This window comes from Salvelinus alpinus, chromosome 5, assembly GCF_045679555.1.
Source record: "Salvelinus alpinus chromosome 5, SLU_Salpinus.1, whole genome shotgun sequence".
Taxonomy (NCBI): domain Eukaryota; kingdom Metazoa; phylum Chordata; class Actinopteri; order Salmoniformes; family Salmonidae; genus Salvelinus; species Salvelinus alpinus.
In genome coordinates, this window is record NC_092090.1 from 67,964,808 (window position 1) to 67,989,248 (window position 24,441).

At 48.0% G+C, this 24,441-nt stretch overlaps 1 protein-coding gene across 8 annotated transcripts in view; it reads right to left on the minus strand.

The window, feature by feature from the left end:
* The window catches only part of LOC139576586 (autism susceptibility gene 2 protein-like), a 381,761-nt gene that overhangs the window by 40,416 nt on the left and 316,904 nt on the right, over positions 1-24,441 (minus strand). For all 8 annotated transcript variants that reach the window (XM_071402841.1, XM_071402844.1, XM_071402842.1 and 5 more), the window contains one exon: positions 5,901-5,949. In XM_071402841.1, the coding sequence (XP_071258942.1) occupies positions 5,901-5,949 (49 nt within the window). The remainder of the gene's footprint in view (positions 1-5,900; positions 5,950-24,441) is intronic.

The following is a 24,441-nucleotide window of genomic DNA, read 5'->3' on the forward strand; positions in this document are numbered from 1 at the left end:
GCATAGCACAACTCTACACAGGAGCTAAGTTAATATATCATTAAGGGTTAGGGTTAGGGTTAGGGTTAGGGTTTTCTAATGGAACTAAAATACCCTCTAAAGGGGACAACTAGCAAAGCACTGTGGGATCGCATGACATACCAGCATTGATGTTGCAAGGGAACTAATTGCCCTTCTAGAAAAGCCTGAGAGAAAATGGACATTGAAAAAAAAAAACAGTATATTTATGACAGAAAAACAGGACAAATATCTTGTGCTGCGGTCTGACATCATTTCCTAAACTGTATTATAAACCTAACAAATCCCTCCAGGTGTCTTCCAGAGCAGAGGAGAGGAGCGACCAGGGAGGTGCTGTGGATGTGGCTTAGTCCTGTTGGCACGCCCGCATCCCTGCCTCCCTGCCTCCCTGCCTCCCTGCCTGCCTGCCTGCCTGCCTGCCTCCCTGCCTCCCTGCCTCCCTGCCTGCCTGCCTGCCTCTCCCTATAAATAGAACATGACAATGTCGGCGTCATTGCCTCCCTGCCTGCCTCCCTGCCTCCCTGCCTGCCTCCCTGCCTGCCTGCCTCCCTGCCTGCCTCTCCCTATAAATAGAACATGACAATGTCGGCGTCATTTAAAACGCTATAAATATTGAAGAAGAATTAAAATAATTTATGGAAAAAGACGGTTTAACAGGGTGTGTTTTTCCGCTCTCGCACGGCGGAGCAATGGGCAGCTGCAGTGCAGGCTGGGAATTCTGTAATTGCTTTTTCTCTCCCTGAAGCCAGCTTCCTGCCTTAAATCAAAAAAGGCAATCTCTGTCAGTAATGGCTCAATTAATAATTAAACACGCGTCTTATCTTCACAGCGCTCCCTCTATTCATTTTCATCTCTCTGACAGGGACGACTGCACAAACAGCATTAGCACTATCAATAAAAGGAGCATTAATAACAGGCGCTTTCTCCAAAAACAAATCATCACCCAGCTCATAAGCTCTCCTATGACCGTGAACAATAATAGCTGAGGGGATTAATAAAGAAACAAACACAAACACGCTTTGGTTTTTCCACTGATTCTAGTGATGTTGTTTTCCCCCCGGCTGGCGACAGACAGCACAGGGAGGGAGAAACATATTAAGGGCCTGGCCATTCTGAAAGGATTTACTCCTGTTTAAAATTTAAATTGAATCAGGGAAACAAATTAGCTTTAGCAAAGGCTTGACAACAACTACGGAGGTGGTAGTGTGGGGAGAGCAGTGATGGCGGAACCATAGAAATATAATCATTCTATTCTATGGGCGCAACATCCAGCTGAAGCGTGGCAATTCTGGAACAACCCGGCTCCCCATGGCACAGTACACAGTGTGTCTGTGGTCTATGTGCCAAATGACGAACCCCCCCCAGCGCCCAGACGTAAGTGTTCTGTCAATACAGGCCATCAGGCCCTGATAAGAAAGCATTTCCAGCAAGCTGCGCTTCGTCAAACCAATCAGAGTAGGTACCGCAGTGAGGTTTACCGGGCTTAGATTCCTCCGCAGTGACGGCTGCATTTAATACAGCCCTGTAATCTGGCTGCGTGGGCTACAGAAAGCCCCTGCGCCCTCCCTGCGCTCTCGCTATTACACATCCTGTCTGCCCCCAACCCAGCCCAGCTCTGCCTGGCCCAGTCAGCCACTCTCTCCTACCCGCTCGCTCCACTCCTCCACTCAGACTCAACAGCCTGCAAAGCTGATTAGCTGGTCATTATTTAAATGGGCGAAAGCCCACAAACACTGTGCCGCCGCGGCGCTGAGGTTAGCAACATCACAATGACCTGGCCAGAGGAGCACCGCCTGGTGCATTACAAACACACTCTCATCTGCTTGTTCTGCCTGCCCCTGACCCACCCACCCAACCTCCCCCTCTCCCTCTCCTCTCTAGTCTCTTCTCTCTCTTCATGTATGCAGGAGGTATTACTGACTCTATTCTATATTCCTGGCTGTGTGTGTGGAGTGGACCTATAGGCTGCTATACCCAAGCCATAGCCCTGTTATTGACATGCAGCAAACAGCAGCCTTCAGGAACAAAGGGCACTCAGCACCTATTGAGTGGCAGGCAGGGCTGCAGAGCAGACAGGCCGCTTGATTAGCGATTCGACACGGGGACCCTGGGCTGTGTAGCACATAATGAGAGCTTAGAGAGCTACCATGAGCTCATAGGAGGGAGAGAGAGAGAGAGGGGGGGAGGGGGGGGGGCTTCAGCCCCACAAGGAATGGGTTCTCAACGATGGTACTGAGAATTCTGGATATGAAAAATACTAGTCTGAATACCATTCCTCTGGATATTGGTGTTTGTATTGTATGGTGTTTATATATGAACAGGTAGGGATAAACAAAGCTAAATCCTCCACAGGGGAAGCTAAATGGTTTATTCATTAGTTAATTTGTTTACCCTCACGTCAATTAAGCTAATTAGTCTCTGACATCCGTGACGAGTTGATGTCTACATCCAACTACAGTGGATTCCACCTCCGTGACGCAAGCAGTAGTAGCCTAAACCATGTCCCGCCTTTAACCGTGGCTACAGTAAAAGTTACACGGAGTGTCAGTTGTGTGTGGTGGTGGTGGCTGTTGTGTTTTTTCCACCACTTCTTCTGCTCTCTCTCTCCTCCTTCCTTTGTTCCGCTCGCCTAATCCAGTATGTGTGGGCCGGTAAGTTTAATGGAAACAATTTATTAAGTCCAGCTTAAAATGCCATCTGCTGCTAAGCCTCTCAAAGCCGCTAAGCTCCTGGTTTAGCCCTGAAGCTCGCTGTGTTCACGCTTACTGTAATGCGCTGTTTAAAATGAGCACAACGGGTCAAAATTAATCAGGATTATATGGGCACAAATCCACTTCAGAAATGGGTTTTCACCAATCTTTCTCCCCCACCTATCCCAAGATGCCCCTGGTTTGGCTCAGGGAACAAATTGGGTTCGTCTGTCCACTCACATGAAACCCCTGTTAGACACGACAGAGCCAAAATGGCCTCCCAGGCAGAGTGAGAGAGAGCTAGAGTGCTGTTCCCCTCAGACATTTCCTGCTCTCACTAGCGTCTCTGTGTGTTTCCAGTTTCTGGTAGGTAGGTGGTACGTCACTCTCTCTTTTTCCATAGGAGCTCTGCTTGAGTTTCGTAAGTACCCACAAAGTATGTTTATCCTCTCCTGGTGGCAGAACCCATACGTCCTCAGCAGCTACATTTAGCTTTTTATTCGCCTTCCAGGAACTGAGAAATGTCAACTCTGAACTGCAACCAGATCTCTTTCAATAAATGCAATGCCCCAAAGCCCCACACAAGACTTTAAGACAGTGTTTCTCCTCCAAGAAATCAATAATTCTCAGGAAGTTCACGACGAAGCTAAACAACAACTCTGATAATGGTTAGGTAACGTCTGTCCTTTACCATACTGGAGCTAGCTGGTAGCTACCGGAACCTTCTTACCTAATCATTGGAAGCACCGCAGTCATGCACTAAGGTCAGACTCCAGAAGGTTGAAGAATACTGTTTTCCATAGCATAAAGAAAACCGCATTGATGCTGTGAAGAAGGTAGTGATAAAGAGAAGAAGAAATGCTCTAGCAAATTATGAGGAGAAAACTGTTAGGATTTCTGAGTGTTACTAAAAGGGATACATTTGCCCTTTATCTACTTCCCCCGAGTCAGATGCACTCGTGGATACCATTTATCTGTCTCTGTGTCCAGTATGAAGAAAGTTAGAGGTAGTTTCGCAAGCCAATGCTAACTAGCGTTAGTGCAATGATTGGAAATCTATGGTATCTGCTAGCATGCTAGCTGATAGCATAGAATACCAGTCATTGCGCTAACATAGTTAGCAATTACGCTAGCGCTAGTTAGCAACTTCTTTCAAACTGCACGCGGAGACATAAAAATGTTATCCACAAGTTCCTCCTATTCTGGGGAAAAAGATAAAGGGCCTCCTTGCCAAAATCCCGACGTATCCCTTTAAGGCCATTATTGTGGTTCACTGCCTTCAATGATTACTATGTCGGACTGTCAACTTGGTGATGATGCAGCTCATCTAAAATGACGAATGAAAGGTGAAATTGTCAGAAATTAGCAAAATGTCAAAATGCAGAAAATTAGTCAAAATGCTCATTAGCACTTTACCAACTGTGTGCGTGTGTGTGGGTGTGTGTGTGTGTGTGTGTATGTGTGTGAGTGCCCCCAATCTCTCGGAGCCAAGAGCTGTGTAGGCCCAGTGATCAGAGGCTGAGAGGATTGTAGAATGTAGATTGGTCCCTAAGGACTGAGTGGCAGACTGGTAATAGGACATAGATACAATGCATGGTAAACTAGAGGAAAACATCCCCCAGGCTGCTCTGCATTCTGCACACACACACACACACACACACACACACACGCACACACACCCACACACACACACACACACACACACACACACACACACACACACACACACACACACACACACACCCACACACACACACACACACACACACACACACACACACACACACAGAGAGACAGAGAGACAGAGAGGACCTAAAACTAGGATCCATTACAGTACGTTGGCAAAGGGACTGCGTGCAATGGTAGCAGCTAACACGATAATAACCTCTCACTCATCACTGAATCAGATGATCCAGCCAGAGCCATCCCCTGGTTTTTCCTTTTCATCCTAATCCTAATCTGGTGCCCTTATTGTTGCCGGACTTTCACACACACACACTCACGCACGAGCACACACACACAGTGCCGTTGATCCCTGTGACAAACAGGCAGGGACCTCTGATGGGATTGCCTGGATGTAATTCTCCAGTCCTAATCCCTGGGTCCGCATGGTGTGCATTGGACATGGAATGGGACTCACATTAGCAGGATTTCCCCAAGACCTGCTTGCCCACTGACACAGCTAGGCCCTCTCCAGACTGGATGTGGGAGAGAGTCAGTGTGTGCGTGTGTGTGTGTGTGTGTGTGTGTGTGTGTGTGTGTGTGTGTGTGTGTGTGTGTGTGTGTGTGTGTGTGTGCGTGTGTGCGAAAACCAGCAACTCGGCCAACAACAACAATCTAAACTGACAACGACGGTAGTGCACTCGAGGCTTGGACATGTGTCTTGGCTGTTTTGAAAATCATGAGCTCATTACTGTAATGTCTGAAAGTTGTAATTTACTGTTTCTGTTCAGGCATAAAACAGGCTGGGTCCTAATCTATCCAAGGCAAGCTGGCCCGCAGACATGCACTCTTTCTATCTCCTCCTGAAAATGGCCCCATTTTACACAATATCCATCATGCGGCATCTGTTAATGGGTCTGGTTCCTGCCCTGGGGGAACGTGGACTACATACTGCTATCTTTCATCAGGCAGGGGATTGTCCACCCCTCCGCTCCCCTGCCCTCCTCCACATCCTTACACCAGCTCCCCATTCAGCCTGAGTACAGGTGCAGCACTCCTATCCTACACTCTTACTACCCCTAAACCCTCCGTCAATTCCCAGTGGACCTGTGATTATGTCGACTGAGAGGCTCAGGCCCCTCCCTCCTCATCCCTCCTCTGTCCTGGCCTCTGGCCGCCATTACTGTCTGGCCTGCTGTCAGAAGCCTTGTAGCCTGGGGGGACCTTCCCATTTATGGATTGGGAACATGTGGCACGGAGCCTGTAAATCCACTCTAATGAGCCTGAATGTTGTGTGTGGGAAGGGAGATATGTAGGCCTTCGGTTGGGTGTCCCAATACAGTTCCACAGGGAAGAAAATATACAAACGTGGACGTTCTGATTTGTGCTCAATCAGATTAGAATCAGAAGACATCGTTGGCATGTTATAAACTGCCTCGGTGTTCATTGAAATGTAATCTATAAGGATGATAGCGGACAACACAGGGGGGGAAATGGTTTGTAGTGACTATAGAGGAACAAAAGTCTCACCTTTGGGTGTAGTGGGGGAAAATAGTTTGTCGGATCCTACATCAGATACCTGGAAGACAAGAGGAAGGAGAAACATGAATAGTCTGGTTAGATGGATGACCTGTGTGGAAGACATCGGTAGTTTCCATACGACGGTGGGACACCTCAGAGAACGTGACAAACTGCGTTGCATTCATGACACAATAGAGGAAGGGATTGGATCCTTCAAAAACATCAGCCCAAATGTTCATGATTATAACACACTAATTCTATTCCATTGGGTCCAACAAGATGGCTAACATGGATGTCTCTATTGTGTCCAACAGACATATGTCCACTGATCTACTGTAACCTATGTATATGGACACAATAACTCTCGCTTCCAATACAGCTCCTGTACTCTACTTCAGCCATAGATAATCATCACAGTGCCACCTTGACTTGTGTTCAATCTGCTTTATTGAGAAGCAGCCCCTTCTCTGCACCTGACTGAGTTCCTTATTCTCACAACGTCCCACTCTCTAAGCAGAGCTGAATTCTTTCAGTCCAGACAGAGCCAAGGTAACATTAGGGGGCACTGTTGTGCCACCTGAGAGCCAGCCAGCCCACTCATACTCACAGCACATGAGGTTGTCAGAGAGGAGAGGAGAGGAGAGGAGAGGAGAGGAGAGGAGAGGAGAGGAGAGGAGAGGAGAGGAGAGGAGAGGAGAGGAGAGGAGAGGAGAGGAGAGGGTACTACTGTATGGTGGATCAGCCTCTGCAGGATCTTAGCAGGAGCTGAGAACGTACAAAGACCCCACACACAACACAACACAATGAACGACCACAACGCGACACAATGAACCACCACAACGTGACACAATGAACCACCACAACGCGACACAATGAACCACCACAACGCGACACAATGAACCACCACAACAAGCTAATGCTGCTCAAGCGTCAATTGTAAATCAAAGAAAATCTAACTCTCTTTCAAGCCGCACTGTAATACTTTTCATTATTGAATCATTGTCGTCAGAATATGATTTTAGGAGAAAATGTCACGTTAAATATTTGCTTCATCCAACTCTGCATTAAATCACTACTATATCATTTCCACAGTTATAAAGGTTCAGTTGAGAGAAGTTATTTAAGGCGAGTCCCTCCTGAGAGTTGAGCAAATACACCACTGTGAGTAATGGCCAGAGACAAAAAAGCTGGAAGGGGAAAAAGGCATCTGACTATGAAGTGACAGCAGAGACGTGTAGACTAAACACTGGGAGCGTTTCCCTCCCTGGTCAGATGTATGCGGAGATTCTGGCAAGCCTCTCCAGAAAGAAAACACACCATACATTTGAACAAAAATACACATCGAACCGGCCGGCGAGACACAGAACTTTTAAACACAGCTCTGGAGTCATAAATCAACCACAGACAACCTGCTATTTTGCGAGAGTGTGACAAAAGTATGCATCGAAAAGATAATATTAACACGGAACATCTTCCTTATCCTACGAGGTCAGTCTTGGTGTAAATCACTGTTTCCCCTCCTCGCCTCCTCGCCTCCTCGCTGGGACTAAGAAAAGCTGTTAAAACGGAGCATATGCTTCATCCATTGGGCCCCAGTGTCCTTAACTGCCATCATTGTAGTTTACACAGCACAAAGAGAACATATGTAAAGCACTGTCAGTGAATCAGAGCGAGAACACACTGTAAACACAGATGTCGCTCCTTGGCTTCTCTCAGTCTGCTCAAGTGTTTTGAAGACTCTTCTTCTAAGACCTTCCAATCTAGACACTGCTACCGCCTTTACTGAACACTGGACTAAAGTGTTTATGTGGAGACACCCTCTTCTTTAATATAAACTATAACAGTGCTCCTCCAGCCTCGAAAGTGCTCCAATAACTCTTTAACACCCAGTCAAGGTATGGTACAGTATAAGGGCATGGTGTATTTTCAGTACAAGGCAGAGGTAGAGGTGAATCCTTAGCTTCAGGAGCAGTGTTGTCGTGTTGCATTCCACCCTGTTGGTGAAGAGGAGAAAAAGGCAGTGTTCTGCATTGGCCTCCTCCATTCTCCCAGAACCAGGGCGTCTGCAACACTACGCTCTTTGTGAGCTAGCGCTCCACATTAAACGCTCCATGTGGCAGGCCTCGCCACCCGTCCGCCTGTCTGAATCCCTGGCTGCCCTGGAGGGCCTGTGTGAAAATATGGATCATGAGAAATGAATGCTAGTCAGGTGGACACGGGAGCTGGGTCGAGGTCTGGGTTCATGAACGGCCATGAAAACAAAATGGTTTGGTCATACTCTAAACTGCAACTATTACTAGTCCAACGCTCTAACCACTAGGCTACCTGTGTTGGATGTCAAACAGGGGTGTCAAACTCATTTTGCCCCAGTGGCCGCATTTGGTCTTTAACGAGGTCCGGATGGCCGCACTGAAAATGTATTATATATCCTTGCTGTCAAAACTAGCAAAAAATAGTCCTCTATCCATTGTTTTTGGGGAATTTCCGACGCTACCTGACTGTCTAGGGAATGTTAGCGAGCTGGACAGTCAAGAAACTGAATGAATATAGGTCCATTATCATGTCTACACAGTTTCAATTTGATTTAGTCATTTTAAAGTACATTGAGTTTGTTTCCCTCCCCCATCGGGTGTTTTTTTACTCAAATCACCCGTGGGCCGGACTAAGACCTCTGTATTCGTATGTGTTCAGTAAAGGCGAATTCTGTTGCTAGCTAATTGTTTTTATATTCCAACAAACTTAGTTGTTTCAACAACTAGTGTTTAGATGTAATGCTCTGTTTTGTATCCACTCTTCTCCACATGAGTCAGTAATTCCTAATTACAAGGCCAAATTACAAAGGCAGTTCTTAGGCATGCCAAAACAGGGTCTGCTTTTGGCAAAATGTTGTTGCTATCCTTATGAACTTCTGGGTTAGCTTGATCAAGTTAAACATTTTCCAGAGGGCTGTTCTGTTGGCAGTTTCTGCGCCTGTGGTTGCGGTGCGCAGAGGTCATGTATAAAAAAAAAAAAAAAATCACACTCTCTTTGTTGAGGGGAACCCTGGCCACTATTAAAAAACAGACAGGGAACGAAAGAGGAGAACTGAAAAAGAGGAGAGGGGAGGAAAGGAGAGGGGGGGGGCACCAACCAAAGGCCAGGTTTTCCAAAGGAAACAGGGAAATCTAACAATTTAAAAACAAAGGAAATTCAAGCCACATTGCTGCGAGCCAAAAGCCCTTGGACTGGGCCGCAGGAAGCCTGACCTTTGGGGCAGTCTGCTATTTGAGCCAGAGGCTTCGTGGCCTGGCCTTCTCTCAGGAGAGCCGTCAGCAGGCCTTAGCTTTCCTTCTCTATTCTATTCATTAGCCATGCTTTATGATTCAGCTTCCTCTGAGCCACACAAGGGCTCCCTGAGGAAACATGCTGCCTGCCTGCTGGAGAGAAACAAAAGAGAAAGAAAAACGGGGGAAAAAATGCAACAAGGAGGTCATAGGCCTCAGCCGGGGCCTGCTCACAGCAGCTGTGAAATTCTCTTGTTTCCTCACCAGTCCTGGTGTGGGGAGAGCGAGAGAGAGAGAGAGGGAATGAGGCAGGTAGGCGGTGGAGGGGGGTAGGGGCGTGTAATTACACCAACGGAGTGCTAACTCCCCAAACAGCCACACGCAGCACCATAATTCCAAGATTTAGGGAATGCCAAATTACGAATTACACCACTGTTGAAGTCCCTCAACTTCCCAGAACACGTCTGACGTATTGGCTGCATAAATCTCCTGATAATAGCACACAGAGGGAGGGAGCGGGAAAACCAATACCCAGCATTTAGTGAGACACTTAATGTAGTGGGGCATTTCTACATCTGCTGTCACTGCAGAGAAATATAACAAATTGTTAGCAATTGTAAAAAGCATTAAAAGCGTTTCCACAAAATTCTGCACAATGAAGCTAATGAGCTTTGGCTGTAGCTCTGTAGCGGGCTGGGTAGAAAGGTAATCAACAGAATGACCTTCAGCCATGAATTTATGAAAGGCATTGATCAGTTAAGGATGTGATTTCACAACGACAGGAAGGTCAGCAATTACCCACATTCAATTAACCTCATTTAGAAAATACTGCTGAGAGACCAATTTCCCAGTGCTTTATATCAAACGATCCGTCCGGGGCGAAGCCTTACCTTTGATCTACAGCTCGTATTGCGTGCTTTGCATTCCTGAACACTGAGCTAGATATTCCAAATGGAGGAGGGGGGGGGCTATAGGTATGTCTGGTGGTTAGGGAGAAAACAAAACCATAACAAAATGCCAAATAGAGACCCGAGCAGATAACCCTACTCCCAGTCCTCGTGAAAATAATCTCTGGGTACATTTTGTACAGAATAGAACTGTAAAATCACTTGACTGTTTAACTGCGGAATACTAAAAAGAGGCTATGCTGGAGCTGTGCGAGGGATTCTGTTGTGGTTCCAAACCCACAAACTTTCACATTTGACTGTTTGTATTTCAATCATAGCAGATGCTCTTTTCCACAATGACTATCCTCCTGATCCCTTTGGGAAACATGTAACAAACACCCATTGTCCACCACAGACCAGCTATGGCCTATAACACTCCAACCAAATGCATGCAGTGGGTTTAGCTGACAAAGACATGGGAACAAACTTACTGTATTTCAACCATGGGCCGATACTGATCGATAGTGATGATGCCTTATTGCCTCTGCTCTACCTTTGAGCCTAAAGTGGATTCTTTTTACACAAAGCCAATCAATATGCATCATATTCCCTGTAGTGCTGTTTGATGCATGAACCATTCAGCCATATGTTCCTCCAACATCCCCCTGCATCCCTCCCATGGTACAACCCACCTACCACCATTCATCCATGGGGAGAGGAGAGGGAAGGCAGGGCAGGGATGGTGTGTCACTACCCCTCCTGTTCTGTCTGGACTAACACAGGTGTGGGCACTGGGCGACCATGACATGATGCAACACTGCACATCACAGAGCATCCACTTCACAGACCATTAATTTATCAAAGCGGGAGAGGGAGCAGAGAGAAAGAGAGATATGCGGAGGGGGGTGGGGGGACTCAGAGGAGGCACGCTAGCTGGCACAGACAACCAAGCTCTCAATTACCCTGGCAGCCCCACTCTGTCCCTGCCCACCCGCCACCTCCCCACACCACCCGCCACACACTTCTGTTAATTTGCGGCCCGGGTTGGTGTTCCATCACTGTCACCCTGCTCCGACACCTCCTCTCCTCTCCTCCTCCACTGTCACCCAATGGCCAACACCCCTCCAACCTCCTCTACCCACCCTCTGGCTCCAGCCACCTCCTCCTGCCTCCTCTACCCACCCTCTGGCTCCAGCCACCTCCTCCTGCCTCCTCTACCCACCCTCTGGCTCCAGCCTACTCCTCCTGCCTCCTCTACCCACCCTCTGGCTCCAGCCACCTTCTCCTGCCTCCTCTACCCACCCTCTGGCTCCAGCCACCTCCTCCTGCCTCCTCTACCCACCCTCTGGCTCCAGCCACCTCCTCCTGCCTCCTCTACCCACCCTCTGGCTCCAGCCACCTCCTCCTGCCTCCTCTACCCACCCTCTGGCTCCAGCCACCTCCTCCTGCCTCCTCTACCCACCCTCTGGCTCCAGCCACCTCCCATGACTCCTTCATCCCCTTACAGCCATTCTGCCATTAAGAGCTGGGACTGGATCCAAAGCCGCCACGGAGGTCGTATTTCATCTGCCATTTATGTAACAATCATGTCAGGGTAGCCATTGCTTTGATAAATATTTCCCCTCAGCAACAACCACGCATAAAGTGAAATCACTCTCTAACCCCAACCCTCTTGCTTGCTCGCCATTTGGCATACCTGGGCTGAATTCATAGCGTCTCAGAGTAGGATCGCTGATCTCCAATCAAGTTTAGCATTTTAGATTATAATGATTAATATTACATGTACAGGGGTACCTGATCCTAGATCAGCACTCCCTACTCGTAGATGCAGTACAGTAGCAGTAGAACCCGAAATGTCACGCGGTGGGACTGACACAGCAGCTAACGTGAAGGTGGATCTGAGACTGCAGTGGCTGCTGCTGTGTTCAGCCATACATGACTGGCCTGCCCGCCTGCCTGTCTGCCGCCGCACTGCAACAGGGACACCAAATTAATTATCTCCCTCCTCTGATCTACGCTCGTTTGTCCTTCTTATACTCCTCCTCTGTTCCACAAACTTAATGACCTCCCGAGTGGTCGTTTATCATAAGCCCGCGAGCATTTCCCCCACACTGTCAGGCAGATAGGCAGGGTTAGCAGGGAGGGAAGGGGGGCTGGAGGGAGAGAGGGAGGGAGGGAGGACGCCCCACCAGTCAGAACAGGTGTGGCGTGGCAAGATTATAGACACCCCTCCACATACACACCCAGACGTGTAAAGAAGACAGAGACACACTCCCACGTGACTGTCAACCAGAAACCATTAGATATTGAGCCTCCCTCACCCAGAGCATAATTAACATAGTAATGCATTCCACAGAGTGACTCTGCAAAATGGAGTCGTCCCCCCTGCACACGGTGCCGTTTTCACAGCCAGCCATGATGTGTGTGTGTGTTTCAAGTTTCACGTTTTTATTGTCACATGCACAAGTACAGTGAAAGGCCTTTCTTGCTGGCTCTTTCCCAACAATGCCGCAATCAATATCAGTAGCACTATAACAAATAAATACAAAAGTCAAGTGTGTCTTTGTGTGTGCGCAGGGGAGACGACTCCATGGTCTTCCTTTCCCTAGCAACAGTGGCAGGGTAAGTAAATGTGGAGAGAGGGAGAGAGAGAGAGAGAGAGAGAGAGAGGAGAGAGAGAGAGAGAGAGAGAGAGAGAGAGAGAGAGAGAGAGAGAGAGAGAGAGAGAGAGAGAGAGAGAGAGAGAGAGAGAGAGAGAGAGAGAGAGAGAGAGAGAGAGAGAGAGAGAGAGAGAGAGAGAGAGAGAGAGAGAGGGAGAGAGAGAGAGAGAGAGAGAGAGAGAGAGGAGAGAGAGAGAGAGGGGCTCGAGCTTTGTGTAAAATATTACCCTGCATCTCATATACCACTCCCCCTTCTCCCTTTACCATCACCCCCCACACCCCTCACCAATCTCCCCTTCCCTCCCCCTTCCCCCCTTCCCTCCCTGCTGTTGAGGAGCAGTTGCTAGCCCTTATCATGGCCGCCTGTCAGTTTATTATATAAATTAGCAGCCTATCAGGGGAGTGCAAGGGCCCGTTTCATCAGCAGGAGAAGGGCAGAGGCATGGCATTAAAGCCCCATGCAGCCAGAGATAGGCAGGGTCACAAATCACAGCGGCAGCAGCCCCCACTTCTACCATCAGCCTCCTGGGGCCACCGTAACCAGATAAAGAGAAATTAGGAAAACAGACATGACATATTTCACAGTACTTGGTACCTGGAGGGGAGGAGGGGAGACAAATGAAAACCTCAACCAAGGGAAGAGGAGAAAAATAAGGACTGAGGGAAATCGAATAAATCAAAAAGAAAGGAAGAAAAACTCAACTGCGAAGGCAGGAAATGACAGTCAGAGTTGCTTAAATCAGATTACCGGATTTAAATTCCCTTTGAATTAGGGAACTGGGCAAGCTATCAGTGCCAGTTAAGTGAACCTGTGCATTGATATTCCTGTTTCACATTCCAACAGAGATAAACCGCTGAGAATGGCTTTCATTAAACAGCATAATGCACCGAGCCACATGCTAAATTGGCCTAATAAAGGAAAGACAGACGAAATCATCTAAGCTATCACTATCCATTCAACTCAATTAGCCCCATGCTGAATCTGAACCTAAAAGATGCAGGTAATAAAACAAGGATAATATGTGGCTAGCTAGGCTAGCTCCATCTCTAGCCATGTCACATATAACACAGAGTGAGGGATCACACTGACAGAGATGGTGTTATCTACCTTGCAGGGTTAAATAACGGTCAGTAGCATAGTCATCGTACTGTGATAAGAATCCTGGAGGGGGCTGGCAATCACTATGGGCTAGGTGGAGGTCTGAAAGACCAGGCAGGAAGGAGATATAGCCTGGTGGGAGACGGTAGGAGAAGGGAGATATAGCCTGGTGGGAGACGGTAGGAGAAGGGAGATATAGCCTGGTGGGAGACGGTAGGGAGGAGGAAGATATAGCCTGGTGGGAGATGGTAGGAGAAGGGAGATATAGCCTGGTGGGAGATGGTAGGAGAAGGGAGATATAGCCTGGTGGGAGACGGTAGGGAGGAGGAAGATATAGCCTGGTGGGAGACGGTAGGAGAAGGGAGATATAGCCTGGTGGGAGACGGTAGGGAGGAGGAAGATATAGCCTGGTGGGAGACGGTAGGAGAAGGGAGATATAGCCTGGTGGGAGACGGTAGATATAGATATAGTTTGCATCCCAAATGGCACCCTATTCCCTATGTAGTGTAGTGCACTCCTTTTGACCAGGGCCCACAGGGTCCCATTCGGGATGCAACCATAGCCTGGCTCAGCCCAGCAAGTTCAGCATGGATAGCTGGCCCACAGCACTCCAAGCCCTCCTCCTCTCCTACTCTTTAAAGAGCCAGTGCAGACGTTTTTATCTCAATATCAAATCATTTCTGGGTAACAATTAAGTACCTTACTGTGACGGTTTTCAATTAAGCTGGTCAAATAGAAACGAAAATTGATTCTTATCAAAGAGCAATTTCTCAAGCAAGAATATTGCTAGGACTGTCTGGGATAGTGGTCTTAGTGCGGAAGCGAAAACTGAAAACTAGCTGCTATTGGCAGAGACGTTTGGAACTGTTTTCTTATTGATCTATTAACTCATTTACTGCCAGGCCAAAACTCCATCCCACCAAAACAGGCTGAAATCTCAGGTGGTCTTTTCAAATAGCTCTTACACTAAAAGGGCATTATTATAATTTTCGTAATTTCACTGTATTATTCCAACCTTATAGTGTGGAAATATATATAAAACACAGGACAATCACATTTTTAACTGCACTGGGCCTTTATGTCAGAATCTCTCTCTCTCTCTACTGACTGACTGACAGAATGGCAGCTGAGACCAGAGATAGAGTCAGGAGGGAGGCGGCTATTATAGTCAAGGCTTGCTGGTCTCTAATTGGTTGGCTGACAACCTTGACCAATCCCTCATCTTCCTCCTGTGTGGGTGTCTTCCTAATCTCCTAGGCTCACTTCCTTTTGTTAGGTACCTTAACCCAATCCTGACAATAATTAAAAGTATGTGATGAAAAATACCATCCATGTCAAAGCCTCAGGTGCATGACAACAAACTTCCCATCTGTATTCAAGACCACCATTGTTTTCACCAGCATCCTCATACTTTTTTGAATTTATTTCGTATTTTTTTATTTAACCTTTTATTTAACCAAATCGTTTAAATTTTTACAATTTTAAAATGTAACCTTTTTTAAATAGGCAAGTCAGTTAAGAACAAATTCTTATTTACAACAAAGGCCTACCGGGGAACAGTGGGTTAACTGCCTTGTTCAGGGGCAGAACAACAGATTTTTACCATATCAGCACGGGGATTCAATCCAGCAACCTTTCGGTTACTGGCCCAACGCTCTAACCACTAGGCTACCTGCCGCCCCAACTATGGAGGCATTGTTCCTGTAGAAAGGATCAAAGTACCACAGGATACGCTATAATAATCCACCTCTGCTGCAGTGGCCCTCCATCACCAACCACCATCCTAACAGACACGCATATCACATCACATCACTCTGGTGATGTGATGTGACATGAGCCCACTGTGACATGAGCAGCTTCCAAAATGGCACCCTATTACCTATTTAGTGCACTACTTTTGACCAGGGCTCATAGGACTAGTAGTGCGCTATATAGGCAAAAGGGGGCCATTTGGGCACAGCCTTGATCGCCCTGCGGTGGGGAGAGGATAGCTGGAGGCAGTGTGGTTGGTAGGCAGAACCACCTCTCCTCTTACTGCAGCTTGTTAGAGGAAGGTGTCTTAAAGCGCCGCTCAATAGAACTCTTGTTCGCCCTGTTTCCCTTCCAACCAGAACAATGTCTAGGTGAGTCATCTAGTGAGCCTACCTCAGGCTAAAAACGAAGTTCTATTCCTCCTCACTGACTTAAGACCACACTGACTAGCCGCTTTGGCTTTGACTTTGACTTGAAGGAATTCGACCGAAAAGGGATGTTTCTTTAATGCAGTGATAACAAGGCATTGTGACCCTTCTCCTTCCCTTCCCTCCAACCCACACACAGTGTATTTTCACCAACCCAGGGAGGCTGTCTCACTAGGAGAAGAAAAGGCCTGTCTGACACCACACTAAACAGTGTGGTAGCCCGTGGTATGCTCTTCCAAGCACTGAGGACAGCTTTAACGAGAGGAAAAATGCGCAGAGGGTGGCACATTTTCACCCGGCCGTGCCATGACGTTAACATGAATCATTCCCCTCTCTCTTCTAACAAAAATAAATGTTGTGCCAGAGCAGAGCAGGGATCCAGAGCAGAGCTGAGTTGACTGTGGGTGGGGTGGGATGGGGGGCTCTGCGGAGCCAAAGCGCCACACACACTTTAGACTCATTACCCATACTGTCCACAGCCACATCCTGGACTGACTGAGTGATACAATTTATTATATTATTAAATACATATCCTACAACCAGAAACACGAAAGAACTAGCAGTACATACAATAATACACAAGAGGGTATACTGTTTGTGAGTTTTGGCATGCCAGGATGCGGTCGCAAGGGTAGGAGACTTTAGCCCGAGTCTTAGACTTTATGTTAGGGTGCTACAGTCGTCCTGGCTAGCTACCGTAACACACCAGCTCCACCTGACCTTTATCCTGTCAGCATGGCTCTGCACTCTCTCACACGGGTCTGCTGGAGGACTGGAGTGCGTAATAGCATCTCCCAACTGTCACAGCAGCGGAATTCAGTCAGGGATTTAGGAATCCCGCTCATATGTCAGCCACCGGCGTGAAAGTAGGCCAGGCTCTCACAGGATCAATACAGCCACTTGTCTGACGGCTGGTGGAGAAAGGGAGGTAAAGTGGAGCAGGGAGGGAGGGGAGTGGAAAACTGAAATGGCAGCTAGGGGGGCAGGAACTGGCAACCCTGGGCAACACATACCCCCTTACCCCCCTCCACTCCTCTCCAGCCCCTTACCCCCCCCTTCACAAACAGACATGGTATGCGCTATATAAAGGAGGCTCAGACCTAAGCCCCTGTTCATGTTGGAAAGAGACGCGGCACGTTAAGTGGAATTTACTTTTAAAGCAGACACCAGGCCTCGGGTTACTGGCAGCTGAAATCCAAACTTCTCTGGGAGGCCTTGCGCCCAGGCCAGGCAGGACACCCAATGCCCAGGCAGCGCTTTAGAAATACTTCTCCCACCCACTCAGCTGTCCTTAAAAATAGATGGATGGAGAATGGAGGAGGGAGAGAGGGGGAGCAGGGGTCAGCCCACCTTTATGTTGCATCATTACACCTCCATGTTTATGAGGGGAGAGACTTCCACCACCGCCAAACGCGGTAACACGTCTACATCGTTGGCCGAGGAAGAAGAGGCCGGGCGGTGTGTTTCTGGGTTTGCGGTCTGTCAGGTGCTCATTGGTTGATGGACTTCAGTTGGTGACAAGATGGTGGGAGGAGGGGTCAGGGTCCTAACACCTGGGGGGGTCCAATATAGAAATGGCAGCCCAGCAACTGTGCTTTGACCCCTGTGGCATTAGAGGCATGCACCCTTTATTTGGAGTATGGCATTGGCTTTTTATTGACGTCTTTATTTTACTCGTGACTGCATAGCATGACACAACCGGGGCCCAGGCATGTCAGAGAGACAGTTTATGAGGGGAATGCTGGGGCAGACAGTAGACAGGGGCGTGTCCCAAATGGCACCCTATTCCCTCTATAGTGCACTACTTTTGACCAGGTCCCATAGGGAATAGGGTGCCAGAGTGCACTACTTTTGAGCAGGGCCCATAGGGAATAGGGTGCCATAGTGAACTACTTTTGACCAGGACCCATAGGGAATAGGGTGTCATTCAGGATGCACAGAGTGTTGTTGGCCGGTCCTATTCCACTCCCACAAAGCACTGCATTGTGCTAGTGCTCCTCTCTCATTGGCTCGCTCCAGATGTGTGACTTACGAAGGCTTGAGATGTATAAATACTCAAGGTGGCACATCACTGTGAATACCTGGAGCTTTGCTCTTTGGCGCTGAGCTAACCTTGGCTAAGCGCGTGCTGCTATTGACAGACCAGGGAGTCCAGGGATGTTTCTCGCCGGGCTGTTTCTCGCCAACGTGACAACTGCAGAGACCTTGTGAGAGAGCTTATGATTCAGACTTTCACACTTACTGTGTAACCTCACCCTGGTCCCTGGCTGGCATGCCCACCGTCAGTACCACACACACCTGACCTTGTGACAAAACACCGGGGACTCAATGGGGTTTCAGTTACACAGCATTCATTGTCACACGCTGAAGGAGATCTATGATGCACTCAACAACATACAGACACATATTTTTACATCCGCTGCTGATAGAGTGGCATGTACAGTAAATAATCAGATAGTTATAGATTTTAAGTATAGATTCACTACCCATAAGCAGATGGATCAGTATGATACACTCATAGACATAGAACTTCTAGTAGTTCTATTTCTATGGCTACACCCATAAAAAAAGAAAATCAACCCATTTTCCACAAGCATTCTTTGCTACACTGCAAAGATAGGGAAACTAGTTTACTATCTATCAACTGTAGCCTTACACAAGCGTTGGTGGACCTCTGTGCTGGCAACCCTAGACACGGTTATGTCTGATTAGGAAGGAGCACCTGTAGAGGAATTTGGATCTGGCAACCATCAACAATCTAAACACAAATCCCTCGACAGATGCACCGGAGGAGGAGGCAACGCATGCGATGCCATGGGTTTCACTTTACATTGCATCATGGGTGGAGAAGATTTACAGCTGACCGATCTCTTCAGGACGGAGACGCATTCAACTCTGTCCACTGTGCCAAGCTATGCTGAGCAATGTTCACTCCACTCCGGATTAAAATAGAATGAAGCAAGTAAATGCAACTTTTGTCTTACATTGCGACTCTCTCAATTATTCATGTGGAAAAGAAAGAACAACAGCCAGAGTTTCCCCCCTGAGCACTAATCCCATTTTCCAAGGCTGCTCATGATGGCTGCACTCATTAAAATCGTTGTTCCTCTGAACTCTCGCATGAGGAGTCAACTTAATGGACGGACAGAGAGAGAGAGAGAGCGAGAGAGAGAGAGAGAGAGAGAGAGAGAGAGAGAGAGAGAGAGACCGGTAACATATACAGCACTGTAGTATATAGAGCCCCTTGGGTGTCACTAGGTTCGACTGTCTTATCTCCATTTCAGTTGAGGCTATTGGCAGGTGTACATTATGCAGCATATTGATCCTGACTGTACAGTATGGGGAAGAGGAGAGGTTGACCAGCTAATTACTCTACTGCAGCGCCAGCTGGACCAGTCAGTCGGATCACTCTAACAAAGCCATTTCCTGTCAATTAACCAAATGCGCCTCTAAAATGTCAACATGTTTCTTTCCCTAAAGGAAAGTCTTCTCGGGCAGGCTGAGTGTTTACTATTAAGACAACAGCTGATAACTCTGTAGTGTGTCATTTACAAAACCTTTTTTTCCAAGACCCTTAAGCTAATTCTATGACGACCTTTGTCTGCAGTGCTATGAGTTCATCTCCCTGTCTCTGTCTGAGTGCTAGGATTATCTCAGTGTTTCTCAGGTGAAGCATCTTGTCTGTTTCGTGTGGATGAGATCCATTGACGGACAAGACATTCTATCGTGTCAAGGCAACAGCCCTTCTTAATTTCCCCCAAACAAGATGTTTCCATATTTTGTGAGAATATTTGGATTACCAAACCCATGCTCTGGGGCCTTCATACAAACATACAGCATTCAGCGGAATAAAGAGGATTGGAACGCTGTTTTTACGGAGCAGTGTTTGCATATTATCACGTCTGTTGTAGTAAGGAGGCATCTCCGTCAACGGCGGAGAGATATCCATTGTAAACAGGCCCTGGTGATAAAAGGTGCATAATCTAGCCAATGGAGCCTAAGCACATAATCCAGAATCCCCATATCCCTCTACAGAGCCCGGGTAAAATGAAACCCTGCGAGCTGCCTCAAACACAACAGAGCCAAGAACTTCATCTACCCCCAACTCATCTCCTCTACCCTCTATCCCCATCATACAGCTCTCTCCCTCGCTCCCTCTCTGCTCACACTGCTTAAAAGCTTTAGCAGAGAGAGGGGGAATTAAGCAAGTGTTAAAAGCTGTGAAACTGGGCGCAGCAGGGAGCGGTGGATGGGGGGGCTAGAGAGAGAGACCTGCTTCCAGGCATGTCTTCCTCTCCTCCTCTGGTTGTTATTCTCCTGTAACAAGGGTCCTTAAAGCCTGACCTAGCTGGGATTGTTCTGGGCCAGAGTCAGGACCAGGGAGGATCCAGAACTATTGTTAGAGACGAAGGGATGGAGGGAGAGGGAGGAGGGAGTGATAGAGGGACGGAGTGAAGGAGGCAATGGAGGGACATCCCCGCCCATGCAGGCCGCCACCCACCAATGTGATTGACAGACAGAGCAGAGCGCTGGCTGGCTGGGCTGGCAGGGTGCCAGCGGGAGCCTGGCCTTCTGGTAGTGGCGCCCTCCTCTCTCCACAGATCAATACCTCCATATGCAATTAGGGTTAGCAAAACAGATGGGCTTAAAGACGGCAACATCCACCCACCCACCACCAGCTCCCCAATCCCCCAACCACAACACACTGTGGACCAAATCAGATCACCTAGCTGTCTGTTTCTCACAGATTCTACTCCTGGTATCGCCAAGGGTTCTCACTTGTTTAGAGATGATTCCATGGTGAATATAGAGCAGTAGTAGATTGGAAGTGCAGAGAGTAGTGTGGGCCTACTGTAGTTGGTGCTGAGGCCTTTCCAAAACAGGGCCCGGCTCCCAATGGGAGAGACTTTACACCTGTGTCTCTGACAGCTACACTTGTTCTTTCAACACTCCACTACCAACAGGTGGGATGTCCCCCCACTACTAACAAGTGGGATGTCCTCCCACAGCCATGTCATGGGCCTCTCACTCACGCCCACGTGCACACACACACGCACACGCACACACACACCAAGCCAAGCCACAGTCAGTCAGTTCTCCAGCAGCCCCGGCGCAGGACAAACCCCTGAGAGAGGCATATTCAGAGTACCGAGTGGAGAGGGGGAAGGAAAGGAAAGCGGGAAAATCTAATCTGATCAAATGAATGCCACAGTAAGCACAAGTGACAAGTCTTGTTTGGGGACATCCCTGTGCGGAGCCTGAAAGGCCATGGACGCCTCCTCTTCTCAGCCGTGACCGACGAGCACCGTGGATGAGAGGAAAAGAGAGAGGGAGAGGAGGAGCAGAGCTGTTGTCTGAGTCAGCCCTGTAGCCAGGAGAGAGAGAGGCTCAATTATATTTCCTATCCCTCATGAGCCGCCTGGCCTCCTCTGGCACGGAGAAGCCTGAGCCTTCTCTCCCCCCTCCTTTTCTCTCTTCTTCTCTCCTCTCAGTTGATAAATAAATGGCAGGCCCGCCGGGGGCACGGTCTGGCCTCCCAGCACACATTGCAGCCGCCCGCCTGCGTTCCCCTCACATTACCGTAGATAGACATTGTACACATTATTGTTGTTCCACGGCCGTCTCTCTCTCTCCCTGTGCCCTGTTCAGTCACTGAATCAAGGAGGGGAGGACGATGGCAGGGGTGGAGAGGAGCTCGGGTGGGAATGTCTGTCGAAGTCGACGTGATTAGCAGAAATGGAACATGTTCCCTGAGCTCCCTCTCTCCATCGCTCTCTCTCTCAGAGCAGGACTGACAGCCACGGATGCGTCCGTGACACTTGATTGCTGAGACAGAGAGCAAGGGAGATTGCGCAGACGGGGCATTCGACCGGAGTCAAACCTGCAGGGTCACCCGTATCTCCGCTCAGTTCCATGTCATTAGAGTAGCCTGCTGCATTTCCCGCTCTCCTACCGTACGAAACACAACACACCCTTACTTTCCACCCGCCACAGGTAACAGACAAAGGGACAGCAGTGTGGCTCAAGGCCCCCCAAAATGGTTGTTGTTCAGTTTACATTAAAGTACTTTCGTTTTATAGAGTAAATGACATACATATCACAGGTTGGTTGCAGCTTAATTGGGGAGGATGGGCTCACAGTAATGGCTGGAAAGGAATAAATGGAATGGTAATCAAACTCTTCAAACACATGGTTTAAAACCGTTCCATTCACTCCATCCCAGCCATTATTATGAGGCGTCCTCCCCTCAGCAGCCTCCTGTGATACAAATACACAAAACTGCAGTTGTGTATTTAGCAAGGAGCTAAAAGGAGTAAATAAGTCTTAGAAAAGTGGCACGTAACTTGAAATATCTTGTTTTTGTGTAGTTGATCCTTTTGTCCCCTATGAGTGATCGGTTTTTACAAGGGGCATCTCTGTAGAACATCACAAACACTACAGAATGTTTGTGTTTTTTCCTCTGTCACAATTCGTTTGGGGGATCCACAAAGAAACACTACTAGAGCGTAAAACTCCATGTGGAGGACATTTTCTTTCCACCACACATCATCACTCCCCTATAGCTAAAACCCAAACCAGATGTGAAGGATCAGCGCGGATAAAAACCAAGGGAATAAAAATAAAGGGCGGAATGTTACACATGAAATATAATCAAAAAGAAACAAAAAAACGAGAGAGCGGGACACTTTAATTACTTCTCACATATCATTTGGTTTTGCTGGGGCAAGCCAGACACTGCCGAGAACAGTAAGATGAAAAGAGACTGGATTCACACGGAGAGAAAGTCTAGAGGCTTTTTAATTAACATGCATGCGGCACACCATCCATGCTCCACAATAACTATTGAACAAGACTGGGACGGACGGACAGACAGCCTTCCCCCCCAAAATCCGCATGTCAACTAGATTACCTAAGGATACGCAAAGGCTAGGCACCATCTCCTAACTCTTTCACTCTCTAACTTAAACACAGGCACCGCTGTGACCTTAAAGTATTGTACGGTATGCACGAGATCGTGAAACGCTAGCGTTCGTCAGGCTATAAATATATTCACCAAAGACGAAAGTCTGTTCTATTTAAAAGTCTGTTCACATCTGGTAGTTATATTTGCTACCAAACATATTACAGCCTTCACTCTTTAGAGGCAAAGTTTTAAAATATTCTATGAATAATATGCCTTTCCCTGGCTACCCTGCTGAATAGAGGGCCTCTGTATGGTTTGGCCGTAGGGGGTCTGGTCTAGGCGGTCTGGTCTCTGAAGCAGCCCTCTCTAGCCTTCCTCTGTTTGCAGAGCCTCTCTCTCTCTCTCGACTCGCTGGTGTTGCCACAGTGCTAAATTGCACAGCTGTTCCACAATCTGTGGCGGTGTTAATTACCCTAACTTGAGCGGCAGCTCGTCAGCTCCTTGCTAACGAAGGGGCCTGCTTTCCAGCGAGGGCGCCGTATGTTTGGTATGTAGGACCATTTCCCACCCGGCGCTATACAGAGCCCCCCAGGCAGCTCGGCTCACAGACAGACCACCCGATACATCCGCATCCAGAGGAAAACTCTCTCTCTCTCTCGCATCTAATTAAACCAGCTTCCAAGTCCAATCTGCTTACCAAAGGGGAAAAACACACGGCGAGATGAAAAGAGAATTTAATACACTGCAAGTAGAAAGGGGCTTAAAATGAAATATGAGGGAAAGAGAGTGCTCAATGGTTGTACTGTAGCTTAAGATCCTCAGAGATGTTGAAAGGAAGCGCTGGGTGAATCTGAGCCGATCAATCAGCGTTTGTCAGTCGGATCCCTAAGAACCTCCAAAGCCTCAGCGGTGAAACAGGTATTTTCTAGAAAGTGCCTTCAATAGCCTGGTTGCTGCTCATCTCACTTGTCAGTGATACAAACACACCATTTCTCAACTCTAAACCAACCACAATCAACCTTAACCCAACTACAATCTCAACCCTAACCCAACCACAACTGCAATTCTAACCCAACCCAACCCAATCACAACCTCAACCCAACCACAATCTCAACCCTAACCCAACCACAATCTCAACCCTAACCCAACCACAATCTCAACTCTAACCCAACCACAATCTCAACCCTAACCCAACCACAATCTCACCTCTAACCCAACCACAATCAACCTTAACCCAACCACAATCTCAACCCTAACCCAACCACAATCTCAACTCTAACCCAACCACAATCTCAACTCTAACCCAACCACAATCTCAACTCAAACCCAACCACAATCTCAACTCTAACCCAACCCAACCCAACCACAATCTCAACTCTAACCCAACCCAACCACAATCTCAACCCTAACCCAACCACAATCTCAACCTTAACCCAACCACAATCTCAGCTCTAACCCAACCCAATCTCAACCCTAACCCAACCACAATCTCAGCACTAACCCAACCACAATCTCAGCACTAACCCAACCACAATCTCAACCCTAACCCAACCACAA